The sequence below is a fragment of the Manacus candei genome, unplaced genomic scaffold, assembly GCF_025592945.1.
Source record: "Manacus candei isolate 608988 ecotype Guabito, Panama unplaced genomic scaffold, ASM2559294v1 h1tg000009l, whole genome shotgun sequence".
NCBI lineage: Eukaryota > Metazoa > Chordata > Aves > Passeriformes > Pipridae > Manacus > Manacus candei.
This window is the reverse complement of record NW_026138057.1, coordinates 8,467,235-8,479,705: the sequence shown is the minus strand read 5'-3', so window position 1 is coordinate 8,479,705 and position 12,471 is coordinate 8,467,235. Positions and strand designations below refer to the sequence as shown.

General features: G+C 41.6%; 1 protein-coding gene across 1 annotated transcript in view; it reads left to right on the top strand.

Moving 5' to 3' along the window:
* The window catches only part of CSTF3 (cleavage stimulation factor subunit 3), a 48,836-nt gene that overhangs the window by 28,886 nt on the left and 7,479 nt on the right, over positions 1–12,471 (top strand). Inside the window, exons 4-13 of the mRNA XM_051777259.1 lie at positions 3,526–3,558; positions 3,972–4,069; positions 5,435–5,501; positions 5,603–5,637; positions 5,742–5,868; positions 8,451–8,528; positions 8,721–8,883; positions 9,380–9,489; positions 9,928–10,044; positions 11,119–11,193. Coding sequence (XP_051633219.1) covers positions 3,526–3,558; positions 3,972–4,069; positions 5,435–5,501; positions 5,603–5,637; positions 5,742–5,868; positions 8,451–8,528; positions 8,721–8,883; positions 9,380–9,489; positions 9,928–10,044; positions 11,119–11,193 — 903 coding nt within the window. The remainder of the gene's footprint in view (positions 1–3,525; positions 3,559–3,971; positions 4,070–5,434; positions 5,502–5,602; positions 5,638–5,741; positions 5,869–8,450; positions 8,529–8,720; positions 8,884–9,379; positions 9,490–9,927; positions 10,045–11,118; positions 11,194–12,471) is intronic.

Here is a 12,471-nt window from a genome sequence, read left to right as displayed (position 1 = left end):
TATGAATTCACCTTGTACAAAGCTGATACAGTAGTGACTTAAATTTCCTATTAGAGCATCAAATTTAAAGTTACTCTTTCAGCAAAAGGGGCAGGATTTCTCACTGCCACAGGCAGAGGAAGGCAGGCTCAGGAGTGTCCAAGTATGGCTGATCAGACAGGGTGGCATTTGTGTAGTCTGCAAGGATGGAGGGGAGACACTCATCTGTATGGATTTTACCTTGGAATGGCAGTGTCTCAGCTCATTAATAAGAGGTGGACTCGTGGTGGAGCCACTCCTTTGTCAACCTCTGTGAGGGTAACACCGACCTCCTCAATTAAAGAAATCAGAATAGGAATCCAGGCAGCCTTAGAAATGAAAGGATAATCTGCTGTAAACATCTCTGTAGTTCACTTCATGTTTGTCTTTTAAGGACAAAATTACAGTATAATGTCAATTCTTTATGCTTTTCCACATCTACTCACTGCCTGTTCCTGTGTCTGTGATAGGAAAAACAAGAAATGTGACAGGAGTGTGTGATGGGTCCTGGAGGCAGCATGTGCCCTTCCTGGGTGGGGGTGGACTTTCCCCACTCCTGTGGCATCCCTGAGCCAGGCCTGCCACGATGTTTGCTTGGGAGTGGTGAGCTAAGAAAGGCAAACAAATTCCTGCAGAAGCAATAGTTGCTTGTCCACTGAGAGACCCAATAAGCATTGGCCAATGTTGCTTTGCTTTTCCTTTATTTTTTTTTAACACATCCCACTGGTCTCCAACCTCCTAACTTTGTTGGTACCAAGATTTCTGGATTTTCAGATGTCAGACCGTTTGTGTGGCTTTAACAAATACAGAACACTGACTCGATGTGGTCAGCAGCTTGTCAGTAACCTGATAATTCACGTAGAAAATACTTAGCTTTGAGCCACAACACATGCAAATGAAGAATATACCTACTTTTCTTAGCAAAATAACTTTTCAAGGTGTTTGGTTATGGGAGGTGCATGCAGCCCAGTGGATATGTATTCCTTGTGCTCTGTGTTTTGTTGCCTGGTGACAGTGCTGCCAGGGCACTAATAAAGCTGCTCTATAAGCAAATGGGATGACCTGATGCTGGATGCAATTCCTGAGGTCACTGGAGTTCACTTCTGCTGAGTAATGGTTGTCACTGGGCTTTTGGGTGTTGGAGGAGCAAGGGGAAGTGCTGAGCAGGCAGAGAGCATTCCCAGCTTCATTTAGGAATTGTCTTGGCTTATGTGGCACTGTTTACATGGCTACGCTCATTATTGCTCTGCCTGCTTACAGCTTTTCATTCTGAGCTTCTAAGAATTATTTTTCATCTTGTTCCTGAATGACTACAAGGTGATGCCTTTTGTCAGTGACAAAGCCATGAATTAATTTTATTTAATTTTCACTAAAAAAAAAAGAATTCGTGCTATCTCCTGTCTCACTCTATTAAAAACAAATTAGTTCTGCCCATCCTGATGAAGGCTTTATTGAGTTAAGTGCAAGGGAAAAAGGTGCAGGCAGCTGTGCTGTGTGCTAAGATATACAAACCAAGGTTCATTTGTTCTTTTTGACGTGGTGACCAAAGACAGAAGAAGGAGATTGCCAGATGTGGGAGGCATGGACTGGGAGCTCTTTCTCTTTAGTGAGAGTTGAATCCTTTTCATCATATTATAAGAGATGTGCTGAGGAACCTGAAAAATTACTGTCAAAAAAAGGATGAAGTAAAAATGGGAGATGTCTTCCTTTCTTTTGGACACTAAAGGAATGAGAAATTTAAAATGTAAGAATGTACTTTTCCTTCAGCTGGAAGCAGAGCAACGTCAGGCTCCTTAATTCGTGTCCACAAAAGAAACTTCCATCTCCAGAACCCTACAATTATTAGAAGTGCTCTTTAAAGGCAGAAGGAATGTGCTCAACTCACAGAAAGTTTGTGAGAAAGCGGCAGTAGGATGTGGACACGTCCCTGAGAGCGTGTGGGGTCGGGGTGTGTTGCCAGGGGTTAGAGGTGTTCTCCAGAAATGCCGCCTCTGGATTTTAGTGAAGTGTTACTTCACAGCAGTGTTATGTCTGTTTGGTCATTTCTCTGGTCAGCTGTCTTTTAACTGAAGAGTTTGCAGGAAGACTCTGTGAAACTCGTGTGTGCAAGACAGGGTTGAGCTTAACTCTCTGCAGACCTGGATTTTGTGAAAGTCTTTCAGACTGGGCGGGATACTGCTCCGGTTGGAGTGGGGTACTGACATGAGGGTCCAGTCTGCCATGTGTGCCATTAAAGTTTTTCTTCAAAACCTGTTCGAGTTCTCTTGTTTTTGATTGATCTTGTTCAGGAGTGAGGGAAATGTCAATGCTCTGGGGACTGGGGTGTTGTGGGGGTATGGACACTGGGGAAGGAGGAGGCAGAAAAGGCAGTGCACGGAGCAGTACAGGCCTTACTTATTTTAGGTCTCCTGCACGTGAGTCGGTGTCTCCCAATGCTTCCATTAAAAATTCTGTTGTGCTTCAGTGTGGGAATGATGTAAAGTGAAATAATGAATACCTGGTGCAGGAGGGTGCTGTTTGCTGCCTGCCACCACGGTCCTTGGGGAAGTGGAGGGAAAGGCTTTCAGAACTGCTCCTGCTGAGCTCGAATCCTCTAAGTAAATGAAGAGGAATGAGATTTAAAGGGGAGGTTTGATGCTTTACAAATGCAACACAGCATAATGAATCCTTATTTCATTAAAAAATTCCTTACTTCAACGAAGATAAGCATCTTCTAAAGGCTGGTGTTGATTTTCCTTGTTTCTTCGGGGTGTGTCTCCAGAGATTGCCTGGCACGTTACTGTAACTGGAGCTAATAAATACATGAAGGATGCCAGTCTGTCCTCCTCAGCAGTCTCGTGCTTTTCTTTGTCCTGTCTGAAAGGCAGCCTCTTGGTTGCTGGCTTTCACCCTCTGCCCCTGTGGTGTGTGAGCTGTGTGAATGAAACTGGTGCCGAGCTGTGAGTGTGGTTTTGTCCCTCCTGGGAGCACCAGGGCTGGGGCACCTCTTGAAAAACAGGTTCTCCATGTTTATTATTCCCTGATGCAGCATCACCATATTATAGCAACGTGTAGTTTAAGAAATAAATTTTCAAGTGTAATAGGTTTATTAGCCTGGTAGTTTTGTAAATATGGTGTTTTACCCTTAATTTACTGAATCTTGATCTAGAACCTTTGGTACATAAGTCAGTGTATGCACTGGAGGCAATAGAATATCTTGACATTAGAGGTTAAGTCTGGCTGTTCAAACCAGAATACAGGAAAGCAACTTTGCCTACTGATACCTACATTTTGGAAGTGAAGAATTAAAAATAAAAATAAAAAGGCTGCCAATTTTGCAAAAGCTATGCAAAGTACATGATTTTTGTGTGTTTAATTATATTTTTGCAACATTATGTGTTGTTACAGTGTAATTAGTTCAAGGCAGCCAAAGTACAAATTGGAATGCTGTAGTGCTGTATAAAGAATATATTCCTACTATTCAAAAGTAGTTTCTTAAGTGATTTGTTTTTTTCTGCTTCCCTATAGATTAAAGCAAAAAATTATGACAAAGTGGAAAAGGTGAGTCCTATTAATATATGTAATATATCTCTATAGCAAGAAAAAGTACCTTGTGATTGGGCTGTATCAGATTGAAAAAAGCCACAGCTGTCATTGAATGTGCTGTTCAAAGACACAGATAAAAAGTATCATTACAATTCATTTGTTGTTGCTACAACAAATCAATAATAATAATAATAATAAGCCGTAATCAGTGAATTGTGCATGGGGATTTTTCTGCTTAATTCTCTCCAGTTCCCTTGCATAGCACAGAGATGCTTTAGTCAAAAGAATGAGTAGTTTAATTTACTCTTTCTTGTAAATCTCAATCATAATTACTAAGGTTATTTTAATCCACACTGTATAGTTTTGAAAGTAGAAACCTAATTTCTGTATCTGGAATCCTGATCACGTCTTCTTGATGTATTAAACAGTTATTTCAGCGGTGCCTTATGAAGGTTTTACACATTGATTTATGGAAATGTTACCTTTCCTATGTACGAGAAACCAAGGGGAAGCTGCCTAGTTACAAGTAAGTTAACAGAGTTGCTCTGAATTATTCTAGTTTTATGGTGAATTTCTTCTTCATTTTTCCCTAGGGGGTGGGGAGGAACCTGTGTGACAAATCAGTCTGGGGATATTCTGGTGGAGTATTGGAGGTTTGATGTATAATCTGCATTTAGAAAACATTTTCTTTAAAGTTCCTTTAACTGAGTTTCCCGGGTAAAATTGCTGCCTTAATCTGGATTCATATAACAAGGCTGGACAAGAGCAGGGGGGTAGCTGGTGTGTCCATGGCAGTTCCCTGCAGATGGGATTGGTGCTTTTGTTGTCCCTGCCCTCAATGTCCTGTTTACAATCTCCACAAAATTCAGCATTGATTCCAGCTGTACTGTATTTGACCAGTAATAGGAGATAGTTCAGGCCTTAGAGAAAAGGTTTAGAATGCAGAAAATAAAGCATAAAATTCAGGGTGTCTGAATTTTGGGGTGTATTAATCTTCATCCCTTTTCAGTTACTACATTTTGCTTGATTATGGTCTGAGTTTCAGCAAATATCAGTAACTTCCAGCATCTATAAGATCTCTCTTCCCCAGCCCACCATGATTTCTTTGCACAATAACTGGCAAGATAAATAGTGCATTAACAGAGGGGGAAAAGCAGGATTTTCTAATTTTACAAGACTGTTTTGAAACAGTTTTAAACGCCCACTCCCCCATCCCCAACCTTTTTATCCAGTTTAACTTTCTTCTCTTTTTCCTGTTAATCTTGTCAAGGAGGTAATAAGGTACTGAACTATGTTTGAGTGAAGGAAACTGGGAGAGAAGTGGTAGGGAGAAAAAACACTCATAGTTGAAACTTAACCAAGGAAATTCTGTGAACATTTTAAATCTGAAGGAAAATACTTTGAATTTGGGGGACCAAGAAATCAGTTTCCACACAAGGGAGCTAATCCTAATTGTCCCAGAGTTTTGGTGTTTCTGGAGAATTGCAAAAAGATCTGAGGGGAAAAAGGAAAAAAAAAAGAAACCATGGGTGCATCTGTCAGCTAAGAAGGTGTGGAGAGCAGGTTTTTTCTGTCTTCTCAACTTCTCATAGTATACATGGGTTTCCACTGACTTGGGAGGGTGGACCAGGAGCTGTTATTATGCTGGATTGCCACCAATAGTTTTAAATCATTTTCTTAAATAAAACAAATAGGCAAAACCCCAACATAACCTAAATACAGAATTTAAAGCTATCTGAATGCCAGGTTTTGCTCTCAGCTGTTGAATGATATTTCTCATTCCTCAATGTTTGGTTAGAATTTGCTGCCCAAAAGAATACTCTTCAAATAAAGAATTTTTTAAATACTAAACACTTGTTCTATGGTCTTTGTGGTTTGTTCTTTTCCTCAGAGAAAAAATGGCTCAGGCATATGATTTTGCTCTGGATAAGATTGGCATGGAAATCATGTCATACCAGGTATGTTTTTTTTTTTAATCAAAGCGCATTTTATTTCTAATTTTTTAACAAGTACAACTGAACATTGGATTCATTATATGTAATATTTTTTTCTCACGTAGATCTGGGTGGATTACATCAATTTTTTGAAAGGCGTGTAAGTACCTTCTGAAAGACTTTTTTTTTTTTTTAAGCTCAGTTGATGTAATTGCTGGTGTTCACAAGTGATGACCTGACATGAATTTCTCTCCCACTCTTTAGAGAAGCAGTAGGATCCTATGCAGAGAACCAGAGGATAACAGCTGTCCGTAGGGTTTACCAGCGTGGTTGTGTGAATCCAATGATAAACATAGAGCAGCTCTGGAGAGATTATAACAAATACGAAGAGGTAATCAACAACATGATTGTTTGTGACATTAGGAAAGAAATAACAGCCAAATGTGGTGCCCAAACTATATCCATTAAATAATTATGTGTAAAAGAGGTGACCAGCAGCACGAACACCTTTTGCGGGTGCAGTTTGTACCAAAGACCTGTGGCAAAACTCTACAGGTACCTGAGTGAATTTTAAAATTTATTTCAAAGACTCTCCATAAGATAAATTTGACTGCCCCATTTCCCAGCTGGCCCAGTGGAATTGCTAGTGAGTTAGAAATCGCTGTCACCAGTGATGGGGAATGTATCTGATGGAAGCTGGAGCAGCTCAGGTGGCAGTGAGGGCTGGTGTCCCCCAGGAGGCACTCCCCTCCTTTCACTTGGAGTTGAACAGGGTGAAATGGCATTCAGCTGTGATGGTTTGGATTTCCTTCACTGCATTAAGTTACGTGGTCTTAAGTATTTATAAAATGCTCCTCACCATCCTTTCCCTGAAGCCGTTCCAGCCTCCATTAGATGAGTTTCAGCAAGTGTGACCTCAGCTCATTGGCCTTACAGGCTAAGTTGTAGCTGCACCTTTACAGTGTATTTATAAACACATCTGTTAACAGCTGTTTGACCAGCCCCAGTCAGCAGCAGTGAGAATGCAGATCTGAGTGTAGCTGCCCTCGTGCTCAGCACTGCCAGGCAGGGATGCTCATCCACCACTCTCCCTTCTCCTGCTGATTGTGTGTGGGGCAGCTGTGCCCTGAGCAGGGAAGAAGGGCCAGTTTCCCTTTCCTTGGTGCTAATTAAGCAAGTTATGCTCTTGATGACCTCTCATGATGTGCTTAGCAAGTGGGAATACCTCTGGGTGGGAGAACTCTGGATGGGAGGACCTCTGGGTGGGAGAACTCCAGGCATCCAGACCCACAAGTGTGTACTGTAACAGCTCATCGCCCTGTTGTTCAGGGACACCACAGCCAGCCTGCTGACACCAGGGAAGTTATCCAGTGCTGTGCCTTCTCCTGTGCAGGAAAATCCCCAATACAACTTCCCTGTAAACCTTTTCTCTTCCCCTCCCACACAGCAAATGGAGGCTGTCACTGTTGGTTCCCACTCCTTTCATTAGTACATAGGGAGACTGTCAAAACAACAGCTCAAACCTGTCCAGTTTCTAGTTGAGGCAGCTCTGGCTGACATCTGTAACTCAAACCTGTCCCTCAGGCTGTTCAGAGCTGCAGGAAGATGAGGGCCAGTGCTCTGCTCAGACACAGGTTTCTGTTCTGGCTAAACTGGCCTCTGGCCTCAAGGGAAAGGGCTGCTGCTTGCAGGGGTCCTGGCACAGGGAAATGCTCCTCACCAGAAGGGCTCTTTGAGGGGGAGGTGATTCCCCACATCAGTAGCCCAACAACACAGTGATCACACACTTCTCTGTATGAAAGATTAATGGCTCTTTGCTCTAATTCGAGACTATTCTCAAGCTTCCCTTCAGCTCAGCCGTAGCCACCACCACGTAGCAATATCAGCCTGTCAGTCACCACTGTCTTTAATTAACTAAATGGTCAGAAGTGGCAATGCCCCCCGGTGAGTCCCCTGTCCCAGTGACAAAGGGACAGTCTTTGGCTCACCAAGCTGAATGGCTGCTGAGCTGGAAGTGCATCCCTGGAGGATCCAGCTGCGTCCTCAGCCTGGTCCTGGGTTAACTGGGGCGTTACTGGGTTTGTGTGCTAGCCCACACAGCACCCTGCACGAGCCCAGACAGTGCCTTTGCTTCCCTACTGAGTCAGTACCCAGCCTAGGTGCCTGTTTGGAACAGGACTGAAAGCTGTGCCCACCTTCCTCAAAGTCTTGCCAAGTTATGCCAGCAAAATCCACCTGGACACAGGCAGCAGCAAAAGGGGGGTTCTTACCCTGCTGTAAGAGCAGTTCTTTGTGGTTTTGTTCATGCCCAGGGCCCTGTGAGCAGGGCCCAGCTGCTCCCAACCCCTCTGCTCTTGCTCAGCAGCACAGCAGGGCCCTCTCACAACGTGTGCAGTCCTGGAGGGGTGCCACTCTCAGTGGTGACACATCTTGAGTCCCTCTCAGCTGACAAAGGTACACAGCTGGGAGTGTGCTGAATAGAACCTCTTTTAAAAGCTGTCACTTCAGGGGCAGAGGAGAAGGCAGAGCTTTGAGCCTGGAAGTCAATCTGTGTTACTTCTTGTTCGAGAAAATGGAGTTGTTCATATGCTGTCACCTGGTGAGCAGCAAGGCAGGGAGCTGTGACTGACTAGGTACTAATCGTCATTTAAAAGCAAAATTGTAAATCACAAACGCATTCTTTCCACTTTTGCCCCCAGCAGTTTATGCAAAGTATTTTTGAAAGTAATTAAAAGTATGCTGAGGCGCTTGAGGTCAGTTGATTTTTAGTAGTGAGTTTGTTCTCTGATACAAGGTCTTGCCCACGCTTTTATTAGGAGAAATGCAGTACCTCTTGAGATTGGTATTTTAAAATAACTTTGTCCTTGCTCAGATTTGCATCCCTTTTCAAACTCTTCCCTGTATAAAATAAGATTCCGTATTTCCAAAGGGAAATTGCAAATTCCCAATTCCTTTTTTTTCACCCTTCTCCAGGGCATCAATATTCACTTAGCTAAGAAGATGATCGAAGACAGGAGTAGAGATTATATGAATGCACGACGCGTTGCAAAGGTACAACCTTCTGTTGACTTCCCTTTGTTCTCTTTAATTCTACAAGCCATCATTAAAATCGGTCCTTATTTTAAATAAAGCTGTGTCAGACTAATAAGGTTGGTCTGATAAAATATTTGTATCTGTTTTAGAAAGCATAAGGTAAATAAAATAAACTTAAGTCTGCTCTTCAAAACATTGCTTCTGCTTCAGGAATATGAGACAGTGATGAAAGGCCTGGACCGCAACGCTCCCTCTGTCCCTCCTCAAAACACCCCCCAGGAGGCTCAGCAGGTGGACATGTGGAAAAAGTACATCCAGTGGGAAAAGAGCAACCCGCTGCGAACAGAAGACCAAACTCTTATAACAAAAAGAGGTAATTAGATACTGTTAGGACAGGTAGAATTATATTTCCTTGGCTTCATCAATGACCTCCAGCACAAATAATGTCGTCGTTTGGTGTTCGGGATTCCCTCTGGAGCAGAAGTTAATCGTATTCCTGGAATTGTGTGAGTGTTCTTTTAAAAAAACAAACTACGTTTTACTCAAGCCAAGCTCAAAGCAATACCAGGATTTTGGGGGACAGTGCTATAGTCATGTGCCACTGAACTTCAATTGGAAGTCAGGAAACAGTGGATCACATCCTAGTTTTTATGGCTGTTATTGAATGAGTTGTTCTTCAGCAGATTTTAGCTGCTGGTTATGATTCACAAAGTTTCTGGCAATATAAAAGGGCTGCAGTTGTGATCATTGGAGCCAGTCAGTGTTAACACTGATTTATTTGATGATTTTTGTACTTCACACTTCCACTGTGCAAGATGGTACCATTTCTGCAGTGATTTAGGAGTGTTTCCTACATTTCTTGCCCACAGTGATGTTTGCTTACGAGCAATGTCTCCTGGTGCTGGGACATCACCCAGACATCTGGTATGAGGCAGCACAGTACCTCGAGCAGTCCAGTAAGCTGCTGGCTGAGAAAGGGGTAAGCAGGTTGCCACTGGTTTTCTCTTATTTGATTGCTTTGACATGGTGTACTGTTATTTTTTTGGGTCAAATATTTAAGAACCAAAGAGGGGGGGTGTGAAAAATATATGTAGTACAATAAGTTGTGACGTGTTCAGAATTTTAAAATCGGGCCTGATGTAAGAAATAAAAATTTCTTTATTTGAGGTAAGAATTATGAAAAACAGTTTCAGTCTTGTAAAGGTAGGTTTGAGGGAGTTTTAGGTTTCATTTTTAGGTTTGGGGGAGTTTTTTGGCCTGGTTTTGTGATTCCTTATATGCTGGGGACATGATTAACTCTTTATTGGAGCACTGCATGGAAATTCACTGGGACTTGTCACACACGAGATATTCCATAAATTGACCTTCATTGTCACAGATGCTGAACAATTCCATTATTATACTTATTTTATAACAGGACATGAACAATGCCAAACTCTTCAGTGATGAGGCTGCTAATATTTATGAAAGAGCGATCAGCACTTTATTAAAGAAGAATATGCTTCTTTATTTTGCATATGCAGATTATGAAGAGGTAAGCAAAAACAGTGATGTACTGACTTTAAAATCCAAAGATGTCTCCCATCAAGAATGCCATTTATTTGAAACATACTTAATACACAGAATTCTGTAGAATTAATTTGCTGATTCTTCCAGCCTTACTCTCATTCAGGGTTTCTGAGCTGACGAAATGGAGAGGAAAATCTCATAGCATAAGTTACAAAAGTTTTGAAAATCTACTGTCTTTCCACTTAAATATGGACTATAATTTTCAAATTGTCATAAGGGTGAAATGCTTATAAATTTACATTTACCAGAGCATCAGCTTCTTCACTTTTAAAATGGGCATAAAGAGCATCTTTTCTATCTAGTTCTGAGAGGTTAATATTTGTATTTGCTGTGGTGGAAGATGGGAGGCACCTGTATTGCAGCTTTCTGGGTGGTTTTGCACATGAACCACCAGGAATAAAGGCTGTTTCCCACTGATCAGATGAGGACTGTGGAGTCCTCTGTGAGGTGTAGTTTGCCACTTACTGTAACATGGAAGAATCTTTGCAGGAATATTGTGAGGACAACAGGGGAAAAAAAAAAAAAAGCCTTTGCTCTTAAAAGAAAGAACCTTCCTTGGCTTTCAGTGCAGCTTCTTGTATGCTAAGTGTCCTGTTTTTTTAAGGCTGCACAATACAACGTGGAGGGCTGGAGCTGGCAGGGAACTGAATGGATTATTTGAAATGTGTAGGTTGGAGAGCGAAGGTGCTTTTCCTACCTGTCTGCACATTACTTTTAGACAGGGATAAAGGAAACAGTCTTCTTATCCCAAACACCTACAATGACAGTTCTGCTGCAGTACTACTACATTAGAAAAAGAGTTCAGAGTCTCTTGAAAAGCATGTGCATAAGCACTACTGGCAAATTAATGTTGGGAAGTAAAAAAAAATGACTGCACGAGACAGAAAACGCTCGCGAGTAAAGGGACTGACACGCACAGTGTTCAACCAGGGGAAAATGGAAGGGGAAAAGGTCTAGTTTTTAATTCAGATTGAGCTGTGCATTCTCAGAGGTGGTGTGGAATGGTGTTACCAAGCAGTCTGTATTTCTTTTTACTTAGAGTCGAATGAAGTATGAGAAAGTGCACAGCATATATAACCGGCTCCTGGCTATCGAAGACATTGACCCCACCCTGGTAAGATGATGCCTGGTGTTGAGTTTTCCCACATTTACATGGGTAGTCACTCAAACACGTGCACAGAGTGGGGAAGAGCTTACAGGAGTTCCTTGGCTCACAAGGGTGATGGAGCAGGTGGAGTAATGAGATGACAGAATTAGATTAAAATTTCGTGAAGGTTGATAAGTATAGTCTTTAATTCACCTTAATACACTGAGTCATGTGCATTCTCCTCCTCTGTCTCCTTTGGACAGTCTCTTAAAACAGATATAAAATATTTCATGACACAGCTCTTAAGAACTGATGTACGTTTGTCTCAACTAAAATTTCACTTTGCCTCCCCTTACCTGATTAAAACCACGTTGCTTTTGTCTGTTGTTCTCCCTACATAAAAATACACCATCCTATGTACCTGTAGTTTGTATGTAAATCTGTAATGCACCATATAAGTATCCAAGAGTATTGCTGTGCATCTGCTGAAGTTACAAACATTGTCCCTAGTGCCAGCTGTGGTAGTGCTGAACAAGTGGTGTGAGAAGTAACCTGCTCTCAAGAGGCAATTTAGTTTATAAATAGACACATCAAAGCATTAGAAGGAAAAAGAAGGTGTGAGGTCTAAAATGAAACAACAGGTCAGTGTTAGAGGAAAGGTATCCATTTACTGACATTTTCCATTCTTTAAAGAGAGATCATAATGTTTCCCAAATGCACATTTTATGAGAAACTGTGTCCCGGTTCCTCCTGCTTGAGGAATGCTGTTATTTGTGATCTAACTCAGAGTGAAGGAAAGTTAAATCCCAAAGAAAGGCAAACCACAAATTGGCCACTGAATTAAGCAGCACATTCATAATTTCCTTGATCAGGTACAAATATTTGCAGACTGGATGATTATTTTTATCTTGGATAAATGTACAGTAAAATCCTTCATCAAACCTTTTGACTGCTCTTTAGCCTTTTGGATGTCTTGGCTTTATTGGAAAGTTACCATCTTTACACTGATCCTTGAGTTCTCTGAAGGCAACAGCTTATGTAAATTACATTCATTTCCTTACCTGCCCTTCCTTGAAAAATCTGTGTATTTACTATTGTCTTTTCAGGGAATCAGTCTTAGGTATGTCCAGTTTCTTTTTTAAAAATCCATAAAAAGGTTTGCCTCATTATTTATAGCAAAACAACACGGAGGCACAACCCAGCCTTGTTTCTGTTGTGACTTATTCGCTGTATTTTGTGAGTGAAGATCATTTCAGATACAGTAAAAAAAAAAAAAACAAACAAAAACTTGGTGATATCCTGGTA